Source organism: Daphnia pulicaria, chromosome 8 (genome assembly GCF_021234035.1).
Source record: "Daphnia pulicaria isolate SC F1-1A chromosome 8, SC_F0-13Bv2, whole genome shotgun sequence".
NCBI classification, from domain to species: Eukaryota; Metazoa; Arthropoda; class Branchiopoda; order Diplostraca; family Daphniidae; genus Daphnia; species Daphnia pulicaria.
The window spans coordinates 11664562-11690091 of NC_060920.1; the positions used below are offsets into that span (position 1 = coordinate 11664562).

At 44.0% G+C, this 25530-nt stretch overlaps 1 protein-coding gene across 2 annotated transcripts in view; it reads right to left on the reverse strand.

Moving 5' to 3' along the window:
- Positions 1-25530, reverse strand: part of LOC124310817 (triple functional domain protein-like) — a 41399-nt gene that overhangs the window by 15491 nt on the left and 378 nt on the right. For both annotated transcript variants that reach the window (XM_046774840.1, XM_046774842.1), the window contains exons 2-32: positions 25250-25454; positions 24987-25185; positions 24575-24921; positions 24331-24511; positions 24134-24256; positions 23873-24064; positions 23650-23799; positions 23492-23584; positions 23310-23419; positions 23034-23241; positions 22850-22965; positions 22605-22767; positions 22354-22448; positions 22087-22258; positions 21642-22019; positions 21241-21567; positions 21085-21175; positions 20947-21020; positions 20750-20867; positions 20591-20672; positions 20350-20515; positions 20061-20209; positions 19848-19994; positions 19458-19710; positions 19059-19289; positions 18835-18960; positions 18604-18702; positions 18309-18455; positions 18037-18194; positions 17332-17410; positions 3553-3676 (exon numbers count right to left, since the gene is read on the reverse strand). In XM_046774840.1, coding sequence (XP_046630796.1) covers positions 3553-3676; positions 17332-17410; positions 18037-18194; positions 18309-18455; positions 18604-18702; positions 18835-18960; positions 19059-19289; positions 19458-19710; positions 19848-19994; positions 20061-20209; positions 20350-20515; positions 20591-20672; positions 20750-20867; positions 20947-21020; positions 21085-21175; positions 21241-21567; positions 21642-22019; positions 22087-22258; positions 22354-22448; positions 22605-22767; positions 22850-22965; positions 23034-23241; positions 23310-23419; positions 23492-23584; positions 23650-23799; positions 23873-24064; positions 24134-24256; positions 24331-24511; positions 24575-24921; positions 24987-25185; positions 25250-25454 — 5103 coding nt within the window. The remainder of the gene's footprint in view (positions 1-3552; positions 3677-17331; positions 17411-18036; positions 18195-18308; positions 18456-18603; positions 18703-18834; positions 18961-19058; positions 19290-19457; positions 19711-19847; positions 19995-20060; positions 20210-20349; positions 20516-20590; positions 20673-20749; positions 20868-20946; positions 21021-21084; positions 21176-21240; positions 21568-21641; positions 22020-22086; positions 22259-22353; positions 22449-22604; positions 22768-22849; positions 22966-23033; positions 23242-23309; positions 23420-23491; positions 23585-23649; positions 23800-23872; positions 24065-24133; positions 24257-24330; positions 24512-24574; positions 24922-24986; positions 25186-25249; positions 25455-25530) is intronic.

Sequence of the window (25530 nt, forward strand, 5' to 3'; positions counted from 1 at the left end):
GACGTTGCAACTCTCTTTCCCAAACAGCCTTCTGATATCTCTTTTTATCCATTTTTAACCTCGCGTTGTTTACTCCGCCGAGTCCGCGTTTCGTTCTTCTCTCTCTTTTTTATTTTTTTATTTATTTTTTTATTTTTTTAAAAAAGGAAAAGAGAAAAGATGATGGGAGAATTCCTTAACAGACAGAAAGGGAAGGAAACAATTGAAAAAAAGAAGAAGGGGGAGGTCGGCGGAGGAGCTAGTTGCCGGGACAAGTGGAATGGAGGAAGGTCGTGACTCTTTGGGTCGCAACAACCCAAACGAAAGACATCATCATCATCTTTTGCTCGCAAGAAAGAAAGATAGACACAGTGTGTGTGTGTGTGTGCGCGCGTGTACCGCCTACCCCAACCCAACCCCCCGGGAGAGGGAGGGGGAAAAAGCACGAACCCTATTAGAACCCCCCGATCTCCTAATATTTAACTTGCCACATTCCGTGCGTGAAATTTCTACAACACTGTCGACAGGCGAAGCGATCCTGAAATGTTCTGGATCGAATTTTTCTTTCTCTTTTATTTGGTTTAAAAAAAATAAAAAAAATTTACTGTCTGGCCCCGTTAATGAAAAGGAGATTTTAATAGGCCGGTGACATAAAATAAGAACCTTCCATCCATCCATCCGTCTTTTTGATTCTAAGATGAAAAAGAAAAAGGGGAAAAAAAAATCCCTTCAGAAATTTTCGTCGTCATCCTATCAACGGATCAATTGTGTCTATCTAAGTGTCAAAAGTGTCTCTTTTGGAAATCGAATCCATTGACGCATGTGTGCGTCCGCAAGAATGTCAAAGGCTTTTTTTCGGAGGAGGGGGGTAGCCGAGGATGAGGAGGAGATTTTGTGTCGCTGGATGCAAAAGGGGGGGGGGAAGGAAGGAAGGATGGATGGATGGAAAGAAGAAGGAGGAGGAAGGAGGGAGAAAGATGGAATGGAGGGAGATGGGATGGATTTTATCGATTCGCTCCCGAGTTGCTCTGGATGGAGGGGGAAGCGATTCCTTCTTGGGCGACGACAAGTCCTATATAGGCGGATCACATGACGGACACACACACACACACACACACACAACTCGATCAAAAGGATAACGCGGACGAGCCACTCTTTTCTCTCAGCCCATCAAAATCAAGTGGTTTTTCTTGATGGTGTCGGTATCAAACTTCTTCTTCTTCTTCCCAAAATAAAATAAAATAAAATTGTCATTTCCTTCGTCGACTTGTCCTTTTTTCCTAGACGTTACCCAACGAGTCGAATTTTCTTTCTTCTCTTGGACCGGAATCGTGGCCAAAGTGAGCCAGAGAAAAAGAGAGAGAGAGAGAAAGGCAAGGAGCTTCGTGTGGCAATGGGATATGGAAGGAGCCGAAAAACTTGACAATGAGAAAAAGGCGGATCAATAGCACGGTTGGCCTCCGACAAGGCAGACACACAGTAGAGGGAGAAGAGAGCTGAGAGAAGATTTCGGTCACACTAAAAAACACGTTGGCGAAAGAAAAAGAATAAGAAAAAAAAAAAAAAAAAGAATTTAGGCTTTTCTTTTTCTCTCTCTGTGGCTTGGTCTTGTCGTCGGTGGCAAAGTGTCGGAACGGAAGGAGAGGATCCAATATGAGATAAGCGATTTTCCCCTTTTTTTCTTTTCATTTTGGTGTGTGTACACAGAGAATTGTGGAGATATATATCAGTCAAAGAAGAAGCAGCAGCAGAAGAAGAAGAAGACCTTTCATATCTATTGCAATTTCCGCATGCACAACACACGCATATCATCTCATCTGGGCTCCTACTTGCTTGGGTTCGCACTCCTCTCAGCCGTACCGTAGATTTAGTTGTCCTTTAGACACAATCAAAAAGAGGCCCAAGCAAAAAAGTACTTCTTCTTCTCCTAAATGCCAGCAAACTAAATATAAGAGCTGGGAATAGCTACACATGTCTGTTGCGGAGGAGGGTCGCGCTGCACTCCTCCTTTTATACTCTGTTGGCCTCCCCCCATTATTTGTACTAGAGCCGAGTGTCGATGGCCATCCCTTAATGGCTTAGATCCTTGGATGGGTTAGGAAAACTGCCCTTTTCTCCGCACATTTCCCCATTTAGAAAAGAAAAACAATCTTCTGTAGAGGGGGGAAAAGAAAAGAAATAAGTGCGCTAATCATTGTCATCATCATCGCACGGGGTCGTGATGGATACATCACACCGTTCTGTGGCCTAGCGGCACGGGCGACGACGACGAAGACGACGACGGCGGCGGTTAATCGTTTCCTTCTCCTCTTTCTGCCCGGCACCAGCCCGGCGCTCTCCCACCTCCTCCTCCTTTTTTGTTTTTTTTTTTGTTTTTTCTCCATTACTTTGCATTACTGTGTCAAACGCAGCAGTCGGCGGGAGGGGGCCTGAGCTGCGTGTTTGTGTGCGCCTGTCACGCACCTAATTTGAATAAGAGTTTTCGTTTCACCTAGTTGTAGTTTGTAGTAGTACCCCAAGCGAAAATAATTTGCTAGCCCTTTTTTTTTTCTTCTTCTATTTCCCTTTTCCATCTCTATTTGAACGCGTTCGAATGGACGGGTCGCGCCGACAAAATCCATAAATTCCCGTTCCCAAGGTCCACTGGTCGTCGGCTCCATCAATCAGCTGATCACACTGGTTAAACGATTTATAGACGGGTTGAAAAGCCCCCTCTAGATCTTTTTCGTTTCGCGCAGCCCAATAATGTAACACTTCACCTCGATCCAGATGGGAATTCATCGATCACAATAAACCCCCCCCCCCCCACCAAAAATAAAAATAAAACCCTGGCTATTTAGAATAGAGAAAGGAATGCGAAGGAAATAAAAGAAACATTCAAAAAATTTTGTTTTTTTTTTTCTTCACCGGCGGGAAAGTTTCTTTTCTCTTTTTCTCCTGGAGCGGAAGGAAGGAAGATTGGTCAAATAATCCGGACCAGATGGTGTTTTAAGTAAACGGTCGATGACACACACACTGTCCACGGGGACACACCGAAACTATTTTCGCACTTCCGAATCTTCCGATGATTGGAAAACTTTTTTTTTCTTTTTCAAAAATTTGACAGAATCAATTTTCTCCTTTTTTTTTCTTTTTAAAATAAAAATATATTACATAGATTTTCTTTTTTTTTTACCAAAATTCAATTATCGAATTTTGTGTGTGTGTCTGTGTGTCTGTGTGGGATGTGTGGAAACACTTTGGGGGTGTTGCACCGACTGCCGAGTCCCTCGAGTTACTTGGAACGTTTTCTCTCGCACTCTGATGCGTCTGTCCTTTTACCTCGTCTGGGAAACATTACCCCCCATCGTTTTCGGCGCTCCTCCCACAAGAGAGCCCGCACAGAACAAATTCGTCGCCCGTTCACGGAGAAAAACAGATTCCGCTTTTAGCCAACATTCACGGCCCGACATCTAGCGCTCAATAAGGCGACTGCTCCCAACAAACGGTCCGGAATTGTGACATTGTTTTTCCGACAAGATGCGCCAACGCAACTTGATTGGTGGTACGGAAAAAAAAGAGAACTGTTATTACCCGTGAATTCAGATTCGACCGAATGCGTTGACGAGGACACCGGTGGCGAAGTAGCACCTTCCCATGTGGTGGTCGACGAGGCGGCGGTCGATCCAGCATCCGACGGAGTCGTACTTCTCGCTCCCTGTAAGGCGAAACAAAATAAAAATACCAAAAAATATTAGCGAAATTTTAATCAAAATCGAGCGAGAAAGCGAAAACTTTTGCAACGGTTATAATCAGAAATTCAAGTGCTCGAGCGCGTTCGTTCGGCGCTGTAAAACATTTACGGAAAAAGGGGCGGCGGAAGCGCAACCAATTTCGGTAGCGCCTCTCATTTCCCTGCCAAAGTTTTCCACGCCGAGCAGTACTACAAGATGTAAATAGGAAAAACACACACACAAGTTTCATCTCGCCCTCCCCACAAAACAAGCAAAAGCGAAAAGTCCCGCGCGCACACACACACAGAGGCCCAGAGATTTTTCCGGCATTTGTATAATGAATGCTCCGACGGCGCATCAGAGTTTCTGGCCGTTTGTAGTTGTTGAACAGCACAGCATACATAACTACTATAGGGATCGATTTGTGAAAAAGCAGAATCTCTCCTCCTCCGACCCAGAAATGAAAGTTTAGATGCCGACAGGGATGAGAAATGACTCGAAAACTACAAACATCCGGTGAGCGCCAGCACGAGAGAGAGGAGGAGCCAGAGTAAAAACAAATTTATGTTTTTTTGTTTTTTTGTCTTTTTATATTTCTTTCTGATCCTAGAGAGAGAGAGAAAGAGAGAGAGAGAGCTGATGGAAGAAACCTTTTTTTGCGATTTGCTTTGGCTTTTTTCTTCTTTTTGGGGGGCTTGATTACCCGACGAAAGATTTCCGGGGACCGAACCAGGTCCGTGTATGGACTTTTTTTTTTTTGCTTTATTTTTCTGCGAGATGACGTCATCCAAGCAGAAAACCAATTAAGAGAACAAACGACTATGAAAGGCAAGCAGCTAGGCAATATCTTGCATAAACAAACACATCAAGAGAGGCCAAAAGAGACGATCCTCATTTTGGAAACGAGTCCGAATTTCACTCTCTCTGCATAACAGAAAGGCAAAGCGCGCGCACACACACGCACGCACAAACATGGCCATAACTTTCATAACAGTATGTTTGCCTCCTCCCTTTGTGTGTCTATGCGTGTGTGTCGGCCTTGGGTGGATGTCAAATCAAGTTATGAAATTCAAATCAAACAAGAAGAAAAGAAAAGCCCCAAGAAAAATGAGAAACTGGAAAATCGAGTCGACTACACCAAACAGTGGCGAAAACGATGAAGAAACTTGACTTGGGCGAATTCTTTCTCCATTTTGACACGCGATAAGAGGCCACTCGCCCGTTTATAGCCGTAGGAGAGATCAAACGACGAGACGTAAAGCGATTAGAATAAAATCAAGAAGGAGAGAGAGAGTGTAAAATTCCCCACTTTTGGACAAAAATTACCCAATTCTTGCGCAGACATTTTACGTTGGAGCTGCGATGGGGGGGAATTTTCTTGGCGACCGAATTTTCTCCAACAAACTGTCAACACAATCATTTTCCGTCAATCCCTTCTTTCTTCTTTTTCTTTTTTAGCTCCTTCGTCGTCTGCTTATATTGACTCTGGCTGCTCTTTTCAATTCTTTTGTTTCCACACGCGGAGAGCCGTTTGTCTTGTTTGAAATTCCCGCGTGGAAACATTTAGAGAGAGAGAGCTGAAACTGGAGGCCGCAGAAAGAAGAAGAGCGACAGCTTTCTGCCATTTCCGCAGCGCACAAATCGCCTTGCGCTTTCGCCGATTCAATTAACGGATTCTCTGGGCGGAGTGAGTGAGATGTGTGTTTATTTTTAGTATCCAGTGCACAACAGAATGATGGCTTCTAGGGACGATCGATCTACTCTTACTAGATAGTCCCGACGGGGCTCTCTCTCTGTTGGCATTAAGAGTTTAGGTGAGAATCGACTAGTGGAGACGCTCTCATTTTCTTCTCTCGCTCTTCCGTCATCTCCAAGGAGTCGGAAAGGCAAAAAGGAAACTGGAGGATATATTGGCACAAGAAACATCTTTTTAAAGGGAGGAAATCGAATATCAGGAACTTTGTGCAACAAGACGGATGGAAATGATTTAAACTCCGGGTACGAGCGACACGCCCACCTATTTGCTCCCGAAAAAGGTCCGAGACGTGAATTTTTTTTCTTTTTCTTTCGGGGGGTCGCGCTCTTCTATAAATAAATCGACGTCCATTGAGAGAGAGAGAGCGAGAAAAAGATTCTTGATTTTTCTTCTTTTTTTTCACTTCCCTCTGGCCGATAAGCGGGCGTGACCTACACCGCCCTTTTTCTTCTCCTTCTCTCTCTCTTCTTTGGCTGCCCACCGACGCATTCAAATCGGGATCCGACTCTACGCGACTCGGTGATGGCGTGCAGCGCATACGCCACCACCACATCGACGCCCACGTTTAATGGTGGTGGGGGGTTCGTCGATATTTCCCGACGGTTGCCAAGGAATGTCACACACTCCGCCTCCTTTCTGCCGGGGTCTTATCTTTGCCCTTTGAAAAAATATTCGCATTTTCTTCCGTGTCATTCTGTTTTCTTCTCTACGTTTCATCACCCACAGAGGGCCGCCCAATTTATGTTGGCTTCTTTTTTTTATTTATTCGCCTCATCCGTGAAATATTTATAGAAAAGGAAAGAGAGAACCCAAAAAATCAAGAAACAAAAATAAGAGCTGATTCGGTCTATCCTGGGCCGGCTAGCATCTCGACGTGTTCAGCCTTTGTAATCATTCCGCTTTCATCGACTATTCCATTCCCTGTGGCGGCAGCGCCGCCCCCGATGGTTTCCAACCGAGAAAGAAGAGAAACGTCCGATGATGTCTGAAAAGAGACGCAACTCAAATCGAATAGTGTCCAGGGCCTTAATGAAAAGCAGCTTCCAGCAACCAGTAATTAAAAAAGAAAGATGTTCCCTAGCTGGGTGGACGTCCAATGGCCACGCATTCTTCTCTTTTTCGCCAATAATTGCCAATTAACTGCGGACTTTAATCGCATAAACCGCGGGACTTGGTAATGACATGAAAGAGAGCAGCAGCAGCAGCAGCACAGACTTTGAGAGCAGGGAATTAAAACGAGGAATGAGACAAAAGTTTCGTTTCTCCAGGGCTGGACTACTACCCCCCTCTCTCTCTCTGTGTATGTCATCAAGGCAATAGCTCATAGCTCCCAAAGATGGATGAGAGCGACGAAAGGATTGAAACTGAAATGGTCGGGGGGTATCCAGAAAACATTCCAGTCAAAGCTCTCAAAGATAGATGGATACTTGCTGGAAATGTCGTATACATCTGACTATACGTATTAGAATGGTTGCAAGGAAGTTAGGACTTTGGACTTGTGCAACTCGAGTTTGTTTCTAATTAGAAAATGTTTAGATAGTTAAGCAGCTTCGCCGAGTATTATATAATACCAACGACCCTTTTTCTCTCTCTGCCAAAGAAGATCACGGGAGACTAGAAACGACCAGAGCTGAGTCATATCCTACACTCTTATCCTCGGGAGGGAGTTTTTATCATTTATTCTAACCCTTCGGCGAGATAGATACAAAGAATAAGAAGTTAGACACGTAGTACGTGCAAAAAAATGAAAAAAAAAAAAAGAACCACCTTACTATTACCGGAATTCTTTTCATCTTGTGTTTTGTAATTATTTCAAGCATGGCTCTCTCTCTCTCTCTACATGTACACAAAAACAACTGAACTCAATTACACTCATCTGTTTTTTTTTTTTCTTGGCTTACTTTTTTTTTAAATCTTGTATACATATGTAATAAGATAGCAGGGCGGCCTTCTTGTCTTTTTTTGTTGTTAACTATTTTTAACTTGGGGCGAAATGGAATTGAAATAATCCAACTTCTCGTAAAAAAAGGGAGGCTTGTCTTGTTAGATGCTCTACTCTCATCGGGAGAGAAAAGAGGAAAGAACAAAAAAATATAAATAAAAGGAGGGCAAGACGAGAGAACTTTACTTTTTTTTTCTTTCATTTGGCTACCGACAGATACCCCAGCGTATCGTACCCGTTAATCTAACTGCAAGTCTTCTGCAAGTTTTTTTTTCTTTTTTACTTCTTCTTTTGTTTAGAAAACTATGCGACTGGGTTTTTTTTTTGTTCTTCTATTCACGGATCCCGAGAAAAAGCGGGGAAATAAAAAATGTGCATCCGGGATATATGCATGTGTTCCAATCTCTCCCGAATCTGCTAGTCCACCCCAAAACCTCATAAAATAAATAGAACGCAGATGAATAAAGGTTTAGTATAGTCCTCCCCTACGATTGGGGAGATGCATACATTTATCAAGCTTTTACCATTTTCCTGGGTATTCTACGCATAACGAAACTTTACTCAAAAAAAGTTCGGTAGAAAAGGAGGGAGAAAAAAAGAGACTTGATCAGAAAATTTCATCTAAAATTCTCTTTGCTCATTTCAAACTTTTTTTTTTTTTTTTTTACAAAAAGTGAGACAGCTTTTTGACGGATTGGTAATTCTACATGACTTTCTATTCTTTTTTCACTCGGGGGAAAAAAAAGAACAGAATTCCAATCTTCTCCGCCCATCGCAGTGTGTGGGCCCGGATATGTCAAAGCTAGTTTTTCGTCCCTGTGTGGTTAGTTTGGTGTATACTTGCTTGCAATACTAAAACGTCCCGACGACTGAACGTCTCGGCAGCGACATTTCATGAATGATAATGCCCTACAAGACGCTGGCATCGTAATCTTCGTATGCTGATGTTTAAAGCAGAACGTCGGCAAAAGGAGATTGGGAGCAACTTCTTCTTCTTTTCTCTCCGGGATTTCAAAAGAAAAGAATAGAAAATGCTCCAACAAACAAATAACAGTATTCCCAGATCATTTTAAAAAAACAAAACAAAAGGATCAGAAAAAAAAAGTCGATCGATATTTTTTTAATTTGCGACGGAAATGGACGTGAAACGACCAATAGCTGCTCTGGGGAAATTAAAAACAAAAAAAAACAAAAACAAAAAAACATTTATATACGTTTGTCACTGCTGCGCCGGCCATTAATTTCCCCCCTTTTTTTAATTATTTCGTAATGCAAGTTCCCTTTTTTGTTTTGTTTTAGTGTGTTTCGTTTGTTTGTTGGCAGCGGCCAAAGTAACACGGGGAATCGCCCACCCGCAAGGAGATGATGGTGGCAAAAGGGCGGTCACCTTCATCACTTCGGCGGCACAAAAACGAACGCACACACAACACACGCACTTAATGGATTTCCATTCGCTACTTGATGATTAACGCCCAATGGCGAATAACGCCACGAGAATCCAGCCCCCGCAGAGAGTCGCAATGGCTTCACTTGGCTCTAGCTTCAAATGCAATCATATGAAAAAGAAATGAGCAACCGGGGCTATGGCGGCAGCAGTAGCCCATAGTGCCAGAAAGACAACAAAAAACACATTAGAGGCAGAACACATATTACTAAAGAGAGTGGTTTCTCTATTTCTTTCTTTCTCCCTTTCTAAATATATTTCCTTTCTTTCTCCTCCTATTTAACGAGCTGTAGGAAACCTTTATTTTATTGGTACAAGTCCGTCGAGCTCCGGCGAGCTTTTTTCAGGAGCTCTCCTATAAAATATCCGTCGCCTCGGTCAACGTCATTTACCCCCATCTTTTTTTCCAACTACTTCACTTCACTTGAATACACTTCACTTTTTTTCGCCCATTTCGGGGCGAATGTGTGTCGACAAACACGTCGCGAAAACATGGGCCCATTGAAGCTAAGAGAGTGAGTACAGTCGAGAGTTTACTAAATCTTGAGATTTTCTTCTTCTTTTGGGTGATGGGACGCGGGACTCGGTTGTCGTTAGGAGGAGCTCAAAAACTCGACGACAGAAAGCGCCAACGATTTCCCTGGTTCAATACCGACAACAAATACACACAAATAAAAAAGAGTAAATGCGAAAGTCTCGACAAATAAAAAACGCTCCGGGATGGAAGAGTGGGGTTGGCAAAAAAAAAAGGGAAGAAGAAGTTTGTATCTTCTTATTTTTTTTTTTTTTAACTTCTTCTTCTGGCTCCTATATTTATGGCACTGTGCACTATGTGTCTAGTCGAGAGAGAGAATTGGATCGATCGTCGCATTGTGTAAACTTTTTTTTTATTATTATCTGTCTATCTTTTCTCAACTTTATCTCGTGTCTTCCTTATTTTGATTCCTCCCTTCTTCGATATCTCAGACCTTTTCGCACAGAGTGAGCCAACTCGTCAAAAAACCTCGGGGTTAAAAAAAATTTTTAGTTTCCCTTTTATTGGTAGGACCCGGTCCCGAAATGTGTGTAGGAAGACGGCACGAACACGATATTGCTATTACTAACTGGATTGCTACCAGCCCTACTGTTTTCCTTGTGTTTCCTCCTTATCTATATCCTGGCGCATTATTTTCGACCTTTTCTCCGTTGGTATATCTTTGGGGGATTCTTCTTCTTCCTCCTCCTCTTTTCCCCCCGCGCCCTTGGCAAGAACCAAAAGTCGGAAGGAAAGATAAAAGCTCTTCCGGGGTTGCAACTCGTCATTCCTTTTTCTTCCTTTTCTCTTCCAGAGATTGGAGAGGCATCACGAAAGAAGAAGAAGAAGAAGAAGAACGACAACAATCGACTAGAGCATTTCGGTATAGAGAAGTTATGAGAACTACGTTTTATCTCTATCTGACTCTTCTCTAGGCTATTGTCTATTATTCTCCATCCTCTACTTTATTCTCCAATAGTCGTTGAGCGAGAGACACAAGCGCAAAGTTCTTCTCTCCTTCCGGTTTTGGCAAAGGGCTTAGCGTATCCGTAAAGTTTCCAGCTTCATTATTTTCTCTCTCTCTCTTGTGTGTACCGGGGAAAAAAAGAAAGAAAAATACAAAACTAATATCCATTTTAGACGAGCCCGAAATCCATACAAACGACAGAGAGAATTCCCTTTCTGCCTTCAATAAAGAGAGAGGAAATAAAAGAAAAGCAGGGGCCAGCAGCAGGCCTCAGTAATAATAACTTGCTCTTAATGAGTCTTTATTGTCCGACTGGCGTGTGTGTAGGTCGAGCAGTCGGTCGAGTCCTATATCGCGCCGAGAAGTAGGACTACTTTTCTTTTTAGTAAGTAATAACTATACCTGTCACGCTCCGGCTCCCGCTATTTCCATTTCATTCTCTCACTCTCATAAGGTTGATTACTCTTTCTCGGACTCGGCAAATATAATATCTCATATCTGGGCCCCTGCGCGCACGGTAGTACGGCACACATCCGAAACATGTTTATTACCTTACTAACTGGAACGTTTGCAGTTGAATCATTGGCTACTACGGAGGCCGGACGATGAGGCGGTGGTTTGCCAGCGAGAGGAGGAGGAGCACCGGCCGAAGTGGCTGCGTTCAGACATCCGGGCGAATCGTAAGTCTTTTGCCTGCGCAATTTCCAATCGCGACCCGTTTTGGCCTTTGTCACGGGAGCCGCCGCGCTCCCGGCACCGCCCGTCGGCGGAGGCGAAGACGGCCGAGTTGGTGGCAAATGGCCCCTCAAATTGATGGTCAAATGAGGGAAAAGATGCGGCAAAGGCAGCGAGATTTTACGCCAAGTCATGGTCGAAGACGACGAGGAAGGAGCCTGGACGGCTGGCGCCGGGTTGGACGAATCGGCCATCGTCAACAACAACAACAACGACAATTCCAAAGGCAGTCAAAACAACACAACAACCTTGTCGATTTCGTAACCGTTCTTTCTCTCTCTCTCTCTTTCTCTTTATTTTTGCCTGGGGAATATCAAACGACGTAACTGGACGCAGGAGAGACGAACAGGACAGAGTCGGGGTCAGTCGCCACCTGGCCAGATCATATAGGGTGTTGTACAGTACACCAAATTTAGAAGTTTTTTTTTCGGTCGGAAAGGAATTTTATTTTGTCGTCCTCTTTTAATAAGCGCCTGCTGGCCGATCGAGAGTCTTTTCGCCCGCTAGAGGGAAGCGAGATGAAGTGAGATACGGTCAAAACTGAGAAAGCACATATCTGAGGTGCCCTCCAGGGCCTCTTCTTCGGATCTCTCTCTCTTTCCACTTCTTTTTTTTCTCCTCCACCTTCTCCTCCGCTCACTTTGAAGCTTCGATATGTTTTCTTCTTCTTCTTCCTCTTCTTCTTCTTCTTCTTTTTTGACTTTGACTTTCTCAATTCCCATTCGCTTCGTTCGTTTTCTCCCGTTCTCGTGTTTTGCCTACGTGAATCGCTTCTTCTTCTTCTTCCCCACTCCGCGAGTGTTCACTTCTTCTTCGTCTTCTTGGCAGCCGAAATACCGGCCCGCGGCCTACAAATTGGCGATTGCACACACGCACAACTCACACACACTGCACTGAACACACATAGACGCGCGCACTCGGCTCTCGATTGAAAAATAAAACGAAAACAAACACGAAATAAAACAAGAAAAATCTGTGGGATCGTTCGTCAAGTCGCACAGAGAGGCCAACGACGGGCCAAGGTTGGGCCGGCGTCTCAACGGACACTGGTAAGAAGAAAATGAAGCTCTCGACCTCAACAACCCGCGACCATCTGCCCACCGGTCGACCGGATTTTTTTCCCCTTTTTGTCAAACGGAATGGGCCGCGACGGAGAGAGAGAGAGACTAGTAGATCAAAGAGACAAACGAGAGTCAACTTTCCAGCAACGTAATTTTTGACAGTTGAGTGACGCCGAATATACACACACAAAAAAGAAAGAAAATACCCGGCGACGGCCGTTTGAAGAGGATCACAACACACTCACGGCACTATCCAGCCAGACCGACAACCACAAGAGACACACGACAAGTTTTCTTCTTCTTCTTCACCCAATAAATATAACAACTGGTGGTGGATGATAAAAGATTCGCCTCAATGCATAATCTAATACCTGAGCGTCGGTTCCTCCTACCCGCTACTTGTCCTCATTCCTCTTTTCCTGGCCGTTTTCGGACGTGAGCGAACACACACTCGCGCACGCAACTGCGGGGAGCAACACCGACCCACCGACTGACTCACTCTCACTCACGGACACTGACTGACTCTCTCTCCCGCTTCGGCAGAAGAGGGTGGGGTGGGAGGGAGGGAGGGAGAAAGGAGGGGGGTCTTTCCCTTACACCCACCACCCAGCACCTAACTGGTGAGCCGCACACACACACACTGGATGATGACTGGGTTTCTCTAAATATACAGCGGCATCTAACTACACAACTACTAGTCTCCTCCTGCTAAACACTGGCGTGCGTGTTGTGTATAGCTGGGCGATTTCAAAAGGTGAACAAGTCGAAGAGGTGGAGGAGGAGACTCCTTAAGCGGTTCACTCTCTTCCAGCCCGGCAGCAGCAGAGTCAAGACTGATCTGGGCCACCAGACAGACACATACTATACTAGCGTGTGTTCTCACAATACTGGCTTCCTTCCTACACACATACGTACGTGTGTGTGTGTGGGATATAGCAGGGCCGTGCCCGATGGCAAACACAGGCCGCTCCCGCCACGGTATGCCCCGAACCAAGCGCAAATAACCCAAAAAGAACTCAAACCGAAAACAACAAAAAACAAAAAAAAAAAAAGGGTTCCGAACAACTTTGGTCGAACCCGCTACGACGACCACCACCGCCACTAGTAGGGGCTGTCTAGTGCATCTGCACGGGCCACTTCAGGCTTGTTGTTGCGGTGACAGCGGCAGAAGAAGAAAAAGAAACGCCAGCGTCGGCTGATAAGAGAATTGTAAAAGGGCCAATCGGTTTTCCGCCAAATGTCTTGTAGTGGCTGGTGGTGGTGATGGCCTAGTCCTAGTAGTTTCTAGTGGGGGCTACACACACACACAAGTAGTTTCGATGAAAAGTATCCATCATTCGGCCTATCCGGCAAGAGAGAGAGACCCACACACACACACACACAGACGCGCACGCAGAAGGGGTAGAAGAATAACCGAGCGCGTCTTGTCGTTATATTCCCGATAACCGGTTACCAAACCAATTTCGAAAACGGGAAAAACCTCTTTGCATACATTAAAGAGACGGCCTTTTACGACCTTAAAAGCCGTTGAAGAAGAAAAGAAAACCAAACAACAAAAGCAGCTTCGGTTAGTTATAGGTGGTAAGGATGGATGGATGAACGGACGGAATGAAATAACGAAGAGAGAAAAAAAGAGAAAACAATGAACGGAGGGAGGCTATCAGTTCCCCAAACGTGACAGGATACCGTGAAAAAAACCAAAAACCAAAAAAAAAAGGGGCATTTTGACAAATGTTTAACCGCTCCATCCCGTGCAACCCCCTCAGGCCCCACCCAGAAACATAACAAAAACCACGCACACACAAAAAAAAATTGATTTGGTATCCAACATTTCACTCGGAAGGTAGTCCAACTACCTGGAATAGTCGGTTTGGCCCATATTTACTAATTCGACAGGACACGGGGGCAATTATTTCTTCTTTTTTTCTTTTTCCTTTCCTGACTTCTTGATTTTTTGATTTTTTTTTCAAATAAGGAGATAAGAAATAAATAAAAATTCAGTGGAAAAATAAAAAAATCCCCCTTTCCCTTTTTCTCTCTCTCTCACGCCACACTCTAGGACAACACTTGTTTATACAGCAACACACACGCTTTTGATTAGTTTTCTGGCACAGCAGAGTTGATACAGATGCCAGTTTGAGTCGGGTTCCCGATCGAAAACGAGCCAACGGAAAAATAAGGAACGTAAGAGAGAAAGAGAGAGAGAGAAACGACCCAGTAGAGAGAGAGAGAGAGCTAGAGAGTCACCTCGTCCATCACTGATCGACTTTGACGGCCTCGTTTCCCTTTTACAGATGGCCAGACCCGGCGGATTGGTGAACGGAGTTATAGAGCGCAATAAGCTTGCGCCATTTTTATTTTATTTTTTTTCGATATTTTTAAACCGAAGGCAAACGAGCAGTTTCGGCGCGCTTCGGTGTCGGTAATAGAAGTAGGCATCTGAAATTTCGCCGTAGACACGATCCGAGAATAAGATTACCATAAATGGCCGTCATTTTCTTGTAAAAGAAAACGAATCAAACTTTTATTTGCCGAGTTGCAGAGCCTCCGAGAATAAACACCCGACGAATGGCGTTTCCTATTGTCTCGTCGCCAATAGCCAAAAGAAAAGAAAAAAATGAAACGGGCGAAAAGAAAAAGATTTTCTCAAGTTAATGAGTGTGTCGCATGGCAACTGCGGGCAATCAAACGTCACCCGGGTCAAGACCCACAAGACAAAAGGACCCGCCCCGAACTTCGGCGAAGCGTGACGGTAGCAGAACACACACACAAGACACACTGGCAAACAACATTTGATTATACGCGGAGCGCGAGAGAATGGCGTCATGACAACAGAGCGGAGCCGAGAAAATAAGAAAAAGACAAGCGGAAAATAAAATAAAATGAAAACAAAAATAACAACAAAAATCTAAAAGGGAAAAAGTAGTGACACAGAAGCAGAAGGAGCAGCAGGAGCAGCAGTCAAGAGACGGGCTGGACGGGCGAAACGGGATGCTATCCGTCACGAAGGACATCCGCAGTAGGAGCAAGATGCCTCCCACCCATCTCGGGTCCTTTATCTTCCCCACGAGAGACAATACGCATACTGCCATGGCATGTTTCGCCATTATTCATCTGGCCAGTGCTCGCGACTGCACGACTGCACTGAACTGAGCAGCCGGACGGCCGGCAGAACCCCTCTACTACTGCTCGTTTTTTGGGAGGGAATAAATCCTCCATATCTCTCGGAGAATTGTGGTGACGGCTAGGCTATTTGGGCAGAGTCTTATCTCTTGTAAGATAGAAACACGTGTACGAGGGCAGGCAGCTCCGTCCCGGGTATAAAGGAGGACAAAACAAACAAAACAAACAAAAAAGTAGGAAATGACCAGATTTGTTGCCGGATTTCGCCTTGTGTTGTTTCCAGTCATAACTCATCCTCGAACCCGTCGGTCCGGATTGCGTTAGACTAGGCGTTCGTTCTGTCCCACTCTAGTTCCGCTCACATTTGTTACGCGCTGGCCATTCGAGTCGAGGGTTTGTGATAGACGTTACATGATTGGTCCAGCTGAATCCTGATTTACCCGACTGCCTCGAGCTGCTTTCTTTACACAAAGTCCAGCCCCCAACCCGCCCAAAAAAAAAAAGTTGCCTGCGATAATGCCGCGCCGATAGAAGTGAATATAACAACAACGGCAGCAGGATTGATCCTTTTGTGCGGATTCCAAGAGTCTGGACTACGGCGTGGAAAGAAATATTATACATGGATAACAGGGAGAGGCTCCTCCCCCCACGAGCGAAAAAAAGGAGAAAAGAAAAAGATCGATGGACCTCATCAGCGTCGAACGGGAAAAGGGGAAAAAAAAAGAGATGGCGAGACAGCTCTATATCGTTGCCGAGGATTGCCATACTTTCGCTACTCTATATCCCACTTTTCCTCCTCCTCCCTCGTCTTGTTCAGTCTAGTCGGCCCGTCTAGAGTTACTCCTTAAAAATAAAAAAAAGAAGTAGGATCGTTCCCATTACACACGACCCGCTGCCGTAGCAAATGGAAACACGACTAGAGCGAATGTACACACAAAAAGGCCATGTCCTACTACTAGACGACGTCTTTCGATTTCAGATGAGCAAAAGAAGGAGAAGAAGAAAAAAATAGGAGACGCATCTCACAGTTACCCCATGAAAATAATAAAAAATAGCAAAAAGTAAAAACAGGATTTTTTTTTTCTATCGCATTCCCTCGCACATACGTCCTCCATAATCTGGCCCGCCTCTTGGCCCGCTGAGAGTCGGTCCTTGTAGAGCAGATCACAACTCTCAGCGAGCCGAACGTTGCAGCGCCAAGTCCTGAACTGAGAGTCAGTCGCCTAATAATCAATACGGAGAGCGCATTCGCCGCCTACGAAAACGCGATCATGTCTTCAACAGCACAAAATCACGGGAAATGCGATGGTGGGGGGATGCTGGGGAGCGCCCACGCTCCGCGCAACGCTCGGCGGATCACGGAATCTCAACCACGCCATTACGCATTCATCCCAGGATCTTTTTTTTTGAAATATGACATGGGGTGAGCAATTTCAACCATGTCAAGTCCGTCCTTTTCTTCTTCTTCCTCCTCCTCGCCCTTTCTCGTGATACACTGTGAACTGATAAAAACATCCGACAAATTTTTTCCCCTTTTGGCTACTAGCCGTGACAATCTGCGTCTTTGGCATAACTAGACAACAACAAAATAAGAAACAACGCGGAACTAACTGTTTTCGAGAATAAAACCAAACACAAAAAAAAGGAAAAAGAGAAATGGAGTCGGGGCTTATCAGCTTGGATAATCAATTAACTGTCGCATGCTTTTAATGTCAAAAATCACCAAAGCTTGGACGTCAACTATTTTCTCTTCACAAAAGATTAAAAAAGATATCCGGGGAAAGAAAGGACCCGAAAAACGTCGCTAAATGAGCGATAGATTTTTCCCCAGACTTTTTTTTTCCCCCTTTTCTTTTTCAAAGCGAAATGACGACAATCCTTCTTCTTTCGTATTCTTCCTCCCCTCCGGATTTAAAGGCTAGCCCGCACCTGAGGGGCCTCTCTTACACAGCCTAAGCTAACAATAAACCACGGGGCAAAAAGGAAACGCAACAGCCTGCAGCCGCACGATTCAGGCTTGACTTTATGCATGCACTTTTTCTCTCTCTACAAGTATCAACATCTACAGTCTATACCAAATTGGAATGGGGGTCTTACCTTGTCGTTATCAGCGTTGGCCGAGCCGTGCGACGTCAGCGAATTCCTGTCGTCCAGCTCATTGTGATCCTCCATTTCCCTGCGGATCGACAAAAACAAAAAACGAAAATTCGGGGTATTAATTAACGAGAAAAATATTGAAGCGTCAGAGATCGCCCAGCCCAAACAAAGGAAATGCTGAAGAAGGAGATAAAAAAAGAAAAAATCGCTAATCTCTGACGCAATCTCCTTGAAGGCGAAGACGAATGGAAAAAACCTTGCCCAGGAAGACAACAAAAGAGAGAGAGAGAAACAACCTATCGGCGGAGAAATGTGTTGCGAAACGGGAAAGATAGAAAAGGAAGCCCTACTCGGTTTCATACCTAGACATTGTGCACTACCCAAAATCCGATTCGTAATGGAGAGGGGGAGGAGAGATTGAACGCACGACAGAGTGAGTCATCCCTCTTCCTCCACCCCCCCCCCCCCAACAAAAAAAAAAAAAAAAAAAAAAAAAATTCTCCCATCTCACAACGGGAATCCATAATTCTTTTTTTGTTTTGTTTCGACCGTGAGTCTCAGTGAAACCATTTGTCTTTTTATTTTTTTCGCCTTTTCCGACTGATTTGTTTTGACAGACTTCTTCCCGTTTAAGGCGAAATGGGGTGGAAGAGACAGGAAACGCGCTTCAGGATAGAAAGGACAAATATTAAAAGTGACACTCACCTGCTGGTCCGCTGCGCAGTCGATCTCACTTTCAGCGGGCTTTTGGGCATGGGCTCGAGACTGACGTTGGAGAGCGGAAGAGCGCTATTGAGATACGACTCCTGCACCACTTCTTTCATCTTGCGGACCCAGGCGTTCTTGACTTCGCTGGAATTGGCCTAATTACCGCATTTTTTTTTGTGCAGCGATTCAGATATCAAATGTTTGTGATTAACGCGCCCTTTATCTAATGACAATGATGGCGTTTAGGTATCGGGTTGGGGTATGCGAACCTTGAGAATGATTTTGCCGTCGGGTAACGAGGAAGACCTTCGACTCCAGATGACAAATTTGCACTCGTCGCCTCCCCCTTCATTGATCTCGTTCACGCCAACATCGCTCACGAACAGGCGTTGTTTAAACACGTACTTTGATTTGCCCTGTCAGGAACAACAGGAGGCAGGTTAATTAATGGATTCGGCGCACACACACTGTTGGGCGGGTCGCTTTTAACCGCGGCGCCACCGATTCTCTCTCTCTCTCTCCTCTCAACCCAAAACTACTACGACTAGAACTACAATAACTTGCCTGCGAGTCCTTGACTTCTTTGGCAAAGATTAGATGCAACTCGAACAGAAATAGATGCCGGTCACGACCTTTCCGGATCAAAGGCTTGGGATCCCATACCTATTTCGAACGCACAGAGGAGAAAGGAGAAATCGACCGTTGAAAATGAATCGACATGCACACACAAACGAGAGAGCCCCATTGATTCACAGATGGGCAAACAATGATAATTAAAAGCGGATCCGATTATACTTGAAAGGTGTCGTGCATGATGACGTCTCCCAACTTGTCGAGCGACAAATCGCAACCGTCCAATAACGAGACGTGAAGTGCGTCGTTTACTTTCTTCGGGACGTTCAGCATCACTTCAAGTCCGTCCTGCATTCGTCGAATCGAGATGAGTTGGAATGTTAGCACAAACCGGAATTCAGACTCCACTCCCCTCGTCGTTTGAAACCACTTTGAAAAACTCTCACCTTCAGCTCTCCTTTACCCTCTTCATCGCAGCAGCTTTGTAGCTCCTTCAGCAAAAGTTGGTATTTGGTGATTCGCTGAACCGGTTTGATCAAGTAGGCACTGATGGGATGTTCAATGTTGTATTTCTTCTGAACCGCTTCGAAGAAAGGTACTCCCCCGTGTTGGACTAGCACCGCGTTGGACTCCTGCATATCTTTACAGTAATGAACGTAGATGTCGAATTTCTGGGCCTGCGGGGTGACACACAGAAACAAGTTCGAGGTTCGACTGATTAACGCTTGTTCAAAAGATACACCCAAGGGAGGCCAAACTTTAAGGAGGGTTGGATTATTCTTCGAATTTTTAGTGGCGGCAAAGAAAATAAACATTCATCGATCGGTTGTGCTGCCAAAACTCACCCACGTCACAAAACAATGGCCCACATCCTCTGGCATGGCTTCGTATTTCTGGAGCTCTTTAAGGAAAGTATCTTTATGAAAGTCCAGGATATCTTTCATGTTGGAGAATAAGACGTCCTCCTTGTTGACCAGGCCTGGCTGCGCTTTGAACTCGTTGCTCTGGTTACGCAGAGCATTGAAGTAAAATTTGATGCAGATTTCCAAGTCTTTGACGTAAGTCTGTTCTGTCTGCAATAGCTCAGCCATGATGAACCTGACAAGAGGATAAAGGTATCAGAACATATACATAAATGGACTAAGGTATTGCTCGACTAGATTTTCCTATCGGCCAACGAAAAAGGGAGAATCGTTTCGGTACAATAAGGATTAAAAATCAATTTCAAGACTTACTCCTTTCGACGAGCCGATTTTCTCTTGCCATCATCCGGTTGTTGACTCGGCGGTGGTGGCTGCGGCTGAGAGGGGATAGATAGCTCTGGTTTGGGGTCTGTGGGTGACCTGGCCAGCGTAATGCCTAGGCGGGCTTCCAATTGTAACCTGAAATAACGAGGGGGATATTGGAAACGTCACCAAACTCGCCAAACCAAATAAAATATTGTTTACTTTAGTTGGTCGATACGGCAGCTAAAGTCCTTGTATTTCAGGTCGACGTTGTCGGACCAATGACTAATGGCTTGAGTGTGAACGTTATTCCCACTAGACAGCAATGTTTCGGCCAGCTGTAAAAGTAATTTGACTTTATCACGAATTTCCTGCAGGGGGGAGAGAAACGGAATAGAAGAATCGATTAGAATTGGATTCCGGTGTCTTGCCCACAGACGAAAACAAATAGATATAGCTGTTTTGATTGGGCATGTGGAATCTATTTGGACATGGAATAGAACAACAGAACCTTGGCCTCTTCTCTGAACTTCTTATTGTCCTCCAGCCATTCCTGAGCAACGTCCTTGGAAATGTTTTTTATATCTCTGATTGGATGCAAAGACAGGTAGCTCTCTCCGGATGTGGCCAGCCAGTCTAGCACTTGGCGGACGGACCGAATGAATGCGCTAAAATTGCTGTAATCGGATCACGAGAAATAGGTTAAACGCTTGATCATTCGCTCAAATTAGGAGCCGCCAAGGAAAACGTACCTGCACTGATCCAATCGCTTTTTCCGTCCCGACCAAACTTCCAGCACTCGATTTTCTTGACTAAGCAACTTTTCTAAAATACCTGATGTAACAAAAACAAGGAAAAAGTTGCCGATATCTTCAAATTATTTCTCGAAAAGTGTGTTCAATTAAACGAACCTTTAACTCTTTGTTCAGGGCCTCGATAACTCGCTTCACCCTTCAAAGAGTAAAACTGAAGGCTGCGACTGGAATACTTGAGGAAGGTTTCAGCCGTACGTCTAGCAAGAGTGCAAGCCTAGAACAAAAACAAATTCCGCAATATCAGTAAAATTTGACAGGGGGAACCGCTACAAAAAAGCTATAAAAATACATACTTTGAGAAAGTTTTCTTTTTGTTCTTGATGGCGGTGAATCAGTTGAGGCATGACATCCAATTTTACGTTTTCATCTGATAAGACAATCCAACGTGAGCACAATTTTCTCACGATTGCTTTTATGATCTAAGATTATACCTATCACATGGTTGACTGATGCATTGGCCGATCCACAGAAGTCCTCTTCTCTGCGGTACTCGCGTTCAAGGCTGTCCAACACAGAGCACACCTGATACACAAACGAATGTTGTTGTTAATTTTTGGAAAGCGAACGAGGTAAATAATCCAACTCACTTGTTCAGCGGTTTTGTAAAAATTGAGACTAGCTGTAACGAGTTTGTGTCTCTCTTCGGCACATTGAACGAGATTTTGCCACTTGTGTGTCACGCCATTAATAATATCGCTGAGCGTTTGCCGCTGCGGGTTGCTTAGTCCCCCCGACGTCGAGTGAAGGAGGGTTTCAGCTTTTCTGAGACACTGATTAGCCGATGCGTGCGTTCGCTCTATGGCCACCTGGAAATGGCCGTGCTCTCCCCGCAGTTGTTCGGCTTCGGCCAAATTATTTGGAAGAGAAAGGGAGGCTAAGAGCATGGCTTCTCCGTTTCGAATCCATGACATGACCTAGAAAATCATTTATCCACAACATGTTGAAAGATTACAAACGTCGAACAAGCGATTGTCATCAAGTCGTGTACCTGATTGGCTTCTACTTGCAGGTGAACTATCTGTACGTCGAGTTCAAGACTAACGCGTCTGACTTCAGCTATATCATCGAGATCCATCCGAGACTTGTGAAGTGCTTCCAATAGAGTCTGCGTGCGCGATTCTGAGCCTTGCAACAATTGAGCATCGGGATTGGAAGTCTCCAACATGTGAAGGATCTCCTGTCCGCGTTGGAGGATATTGAAAACGGCGTTCTGCATATGATTCAATGAATCATTGTGATGCTGCAGGAGGGACTCTGTACGAGCAACATCTCCCATAACGTCTCCGCTAACTCCAGTGGGAGGAGCTTCAGTCCCATTCTGAGCCGCGCTGAGCTCTTGAGACCACATTTCCAACTGGGAAGAAACCTAAAAAAAGAAAGTACATTTTGTATAAACAGTGCCGATTATTTGAAATGTAAAGAATGTTTTGTACTTCAACGGCGTCTCGTTCCCAATGCTTCCACTGGATATACATTTCCAGTTTTATGTTTTGGTCTTTCCAGAACGTCAGAACCTCCTCGTTCAACTGATTCAGTCTTTCCATTGACGATTCGATCACGCTGAAAGAACCCGTAGTGTCGTTTTCCGCCGTTTGCCCAACAGCGCTGTTCACAGCGAAGGGAAAGAAAACCACAATCAGAAACGGGTAATTACTATACTATAGTAAACTCAAGGTCTAAGCTAGAGGGGTGAGACCAACCTCAACTGTTCAATCAACGAAGTGCCTTCAGCTAGTGTGTTCAAGCATCCTTCCGTCGTTGAGTCTTTGCGTAAAGCCATTTGCTCCAGGATATTCTGCAAATGAAATTAATAATTCAAGCATTGACAGATTTGAGGAACACCCGCTGTCAAGAAATTCCCCCCCCCCCCCCCGATAAGGAAATGCATCCATTTCAAAGTCAGTTGCATCGGAAAGGAATCAAATTTCATCGCGATGACCACTTTAGTTACCTGAGTGTCCTCTAACGATGGAGTGCCGGTGCTGAAATTCAAATCTTCCAACAAATGGCGCCGCAAACTTTCAAGCCAAGCAGTGACTTCCGCCAAGTGTGTGTAAAACAAAACCGCTAAGTCCAACACATGGCGTCTTTGAGCCACGCGGTTGATGAAACGACTGATGAAACGGTACAAAAACAATCGAACACTAAGTCAAAGCCAAGTCACAATAGAGGTGAAAAGAAAGGCGTGAAACTTACCCAACATGTTGCTCTAGTTGTCGAGCAACGGCATATATTTCATTGGGACTACATTCCCCAGTCTGAGCCAATTCTTCCGCTGCAGCCAACAGTTTTTCAGCATTTGTAAAAGTGTTCTGAAAGATTCAAAAAACGTGATAGAAACTGTTGGCAAATGTAACAAAAGTTCCATCGTTGAAATTACTTGAGCGACGCATTCGAAATGCTGATGGCTTCTTTGATATGATTTTGCTTTCACCAAATTCCGTCCAATTCCAACATTTTTCCGCAGGAAGACTTCACCGTGATTTTCAAGCCAATCGAGTACCTGTTTCACATCGTCCTGGAACAACCGTAGCGCAAGCTTCTGATGCAACTTGACTTTCTTCAGGCCCCACTTTTGTTCCAATTGCCTACAATAACCGAATAAGTGCTATTTAATTTGTTTTTTTCGCAACGTAATAATACAAAATTTCCTCACCTATGATGATTCAAAATTTGATGAATAACCGCCAAAACATGAGAGGCACCTTTTGAGTAATCATCGGCAGGGTTTGATGATAATGGCCATGGTTTCGGCTTGGGATATGTCTAATAATAAATTCGATACACGTTTTGATTTAAACCATTAATGCCTAGGACGATTGATTTTCTTATTGTTACCTGTTTTTCATTAGTAGCGTCTGCTCTAGTTTGGTTGGCTAGCTGTACCAAATGGTCTAGTTGATAAAGTAATTTCTTGCTAGTCGAATGAACCTATCACACAATCAATATTTAAATAAATCGTTCATGGCGAAGGGATAACTTGATTGATTTCATACTTCCGTGTAGTTCAAGCACATGAGCTCGTAAAGCGATTGATGGTGATGGATAGCATTTTCTAACAGGCCCTCGTTCGGATTGGCTGCACCAGCGCCATTGGGTGCTACATCATCACACTGCGGCGACCAAACCGGAACGCTGCTTACGTACTGAAAAGTAAAGTTATTGTTTAATAACAAGACAAAAATGGTGCAGAGCCCTACATGTTTTTCCTAATGTTACCTGCTCAGCTTTTTGATGGAAGGTTACGCTCAGGCCTAAAACCTGAGTTCGTAAATCGAGAAGTGATGCAAATTCTTTCCACCCTTTTTCCAGAAGAAGAGCCACTTGTCGTATAGAGGAAGACGCAAAATGACGGCTGTCTAAAAGACGCCCTGCCAGAGACAGGAGGCGGTTAACCGTAACGTACATATCCTGAATGAATTCAACCAATGCATTATTAGGCGAGGTAACCATTTATCAAATTATTTATGTTGAGCTCACCATTGAGCTGAGAGAAAAACATTTGTGATGCTCCTGTAATTCTTTGGACGAAACATGAGAATTTCCAATATCAAAATAGTTTATAAGAAATTCCTCTCGTGATTGGAACATCCAATCAAACATCTGTTAAGCGAGCGTGAAATTTCAGGGCAAGATGAGATAAAGAAGAGAAAAATGTGCACATTTTTAGTTGGTACCTTTTGACAGTCAGCTTCGAACATTCGAAGTTGAATTCCTTGATCTAACTGTAATTTTCTTTGCTGCCAAGAATCACACACGTGCCCATACGCTTTTTGAATTGCGTGCATTGCTTTAGTTAATAGGATAACACTGTAATGGAATTCAGGATTTGAATTGAGAAATGGGTCCGATTTTATCCTGAAAAATAAGATTATGTATTGAAATTTGATACATCGAACTTCGTTTCAAAATGTAAATTACCTTTGGAGGACATTGTGTACTAAACCTTGCAATTGCTCTACGGTTTCATTCCGAATCCTTTTACGGATTTCAGTGTGTCTTTGCAGATTGTCTTTAAGATATTCTACGCCATGATTTTCGTGGCCTCCATATTTCCAATCTTCTAGCCAAGTAACCAAATCCTCCATTTGGTCTTTCACATCCTCATATGAATCTAGTAAATCATTAGCTTTGGACAAGCAGTCTTCCACAGCCAAACGCATCTCCAACCATGATTGATGATTATATTGCAAATTTCCATTTAGATCAGATGGCAACTGGCTTAAATCAACTATTTTTGCCAATCCTTCGAGACTTAGCATTTCAGTCTAGATGAAGAAAAAAAAATTAAAGAATTAGCCTTTGGTTCATATGCCAGTTTTCTAATGCAAACCTCAAAACGATATTTTCCTTTGGCCAGCAAAGTCCTCTGTTTCTGCCAAAATGTATCTGGCTTTGTAAGGTAAACATGATTAATTTTTAAATTAGGGATTTTCCCTTCCTCTAATGTTTTTAATATTGGTTTAATTGCATTGTAAGAAGAGCCTCTAGTGTCAATAATGACAGTAAAACCAACTTCTTGGCATTCCGGACTTGACAAAAGAAAAGAAATTATTTGTTTGTACTACATTTCTCCAACAAATATGATTCACCAACCTGGTAATAGAAGCCAAATAATGTAGAACCTTCTTGTAATCTTCTCTTCCAACCTTTTCCCTTAAACTCCCTATGTTAGGAAATGTGACGAGTGGGTGACCATTAGGGTCTCTACCTCCAGGTAATAAAACAACATGGGAATCTAAAAGATTGACAACGTCTAGTGCTCTAGGAGAAGCACCAATAATATCTAGTCGTTGCAGACCTGTTGAGAAACCAAATTTGTATAACAGATAGAAATTTTGGGAAAAGTAAAACAACTAGAGATTGATTGTATCAAT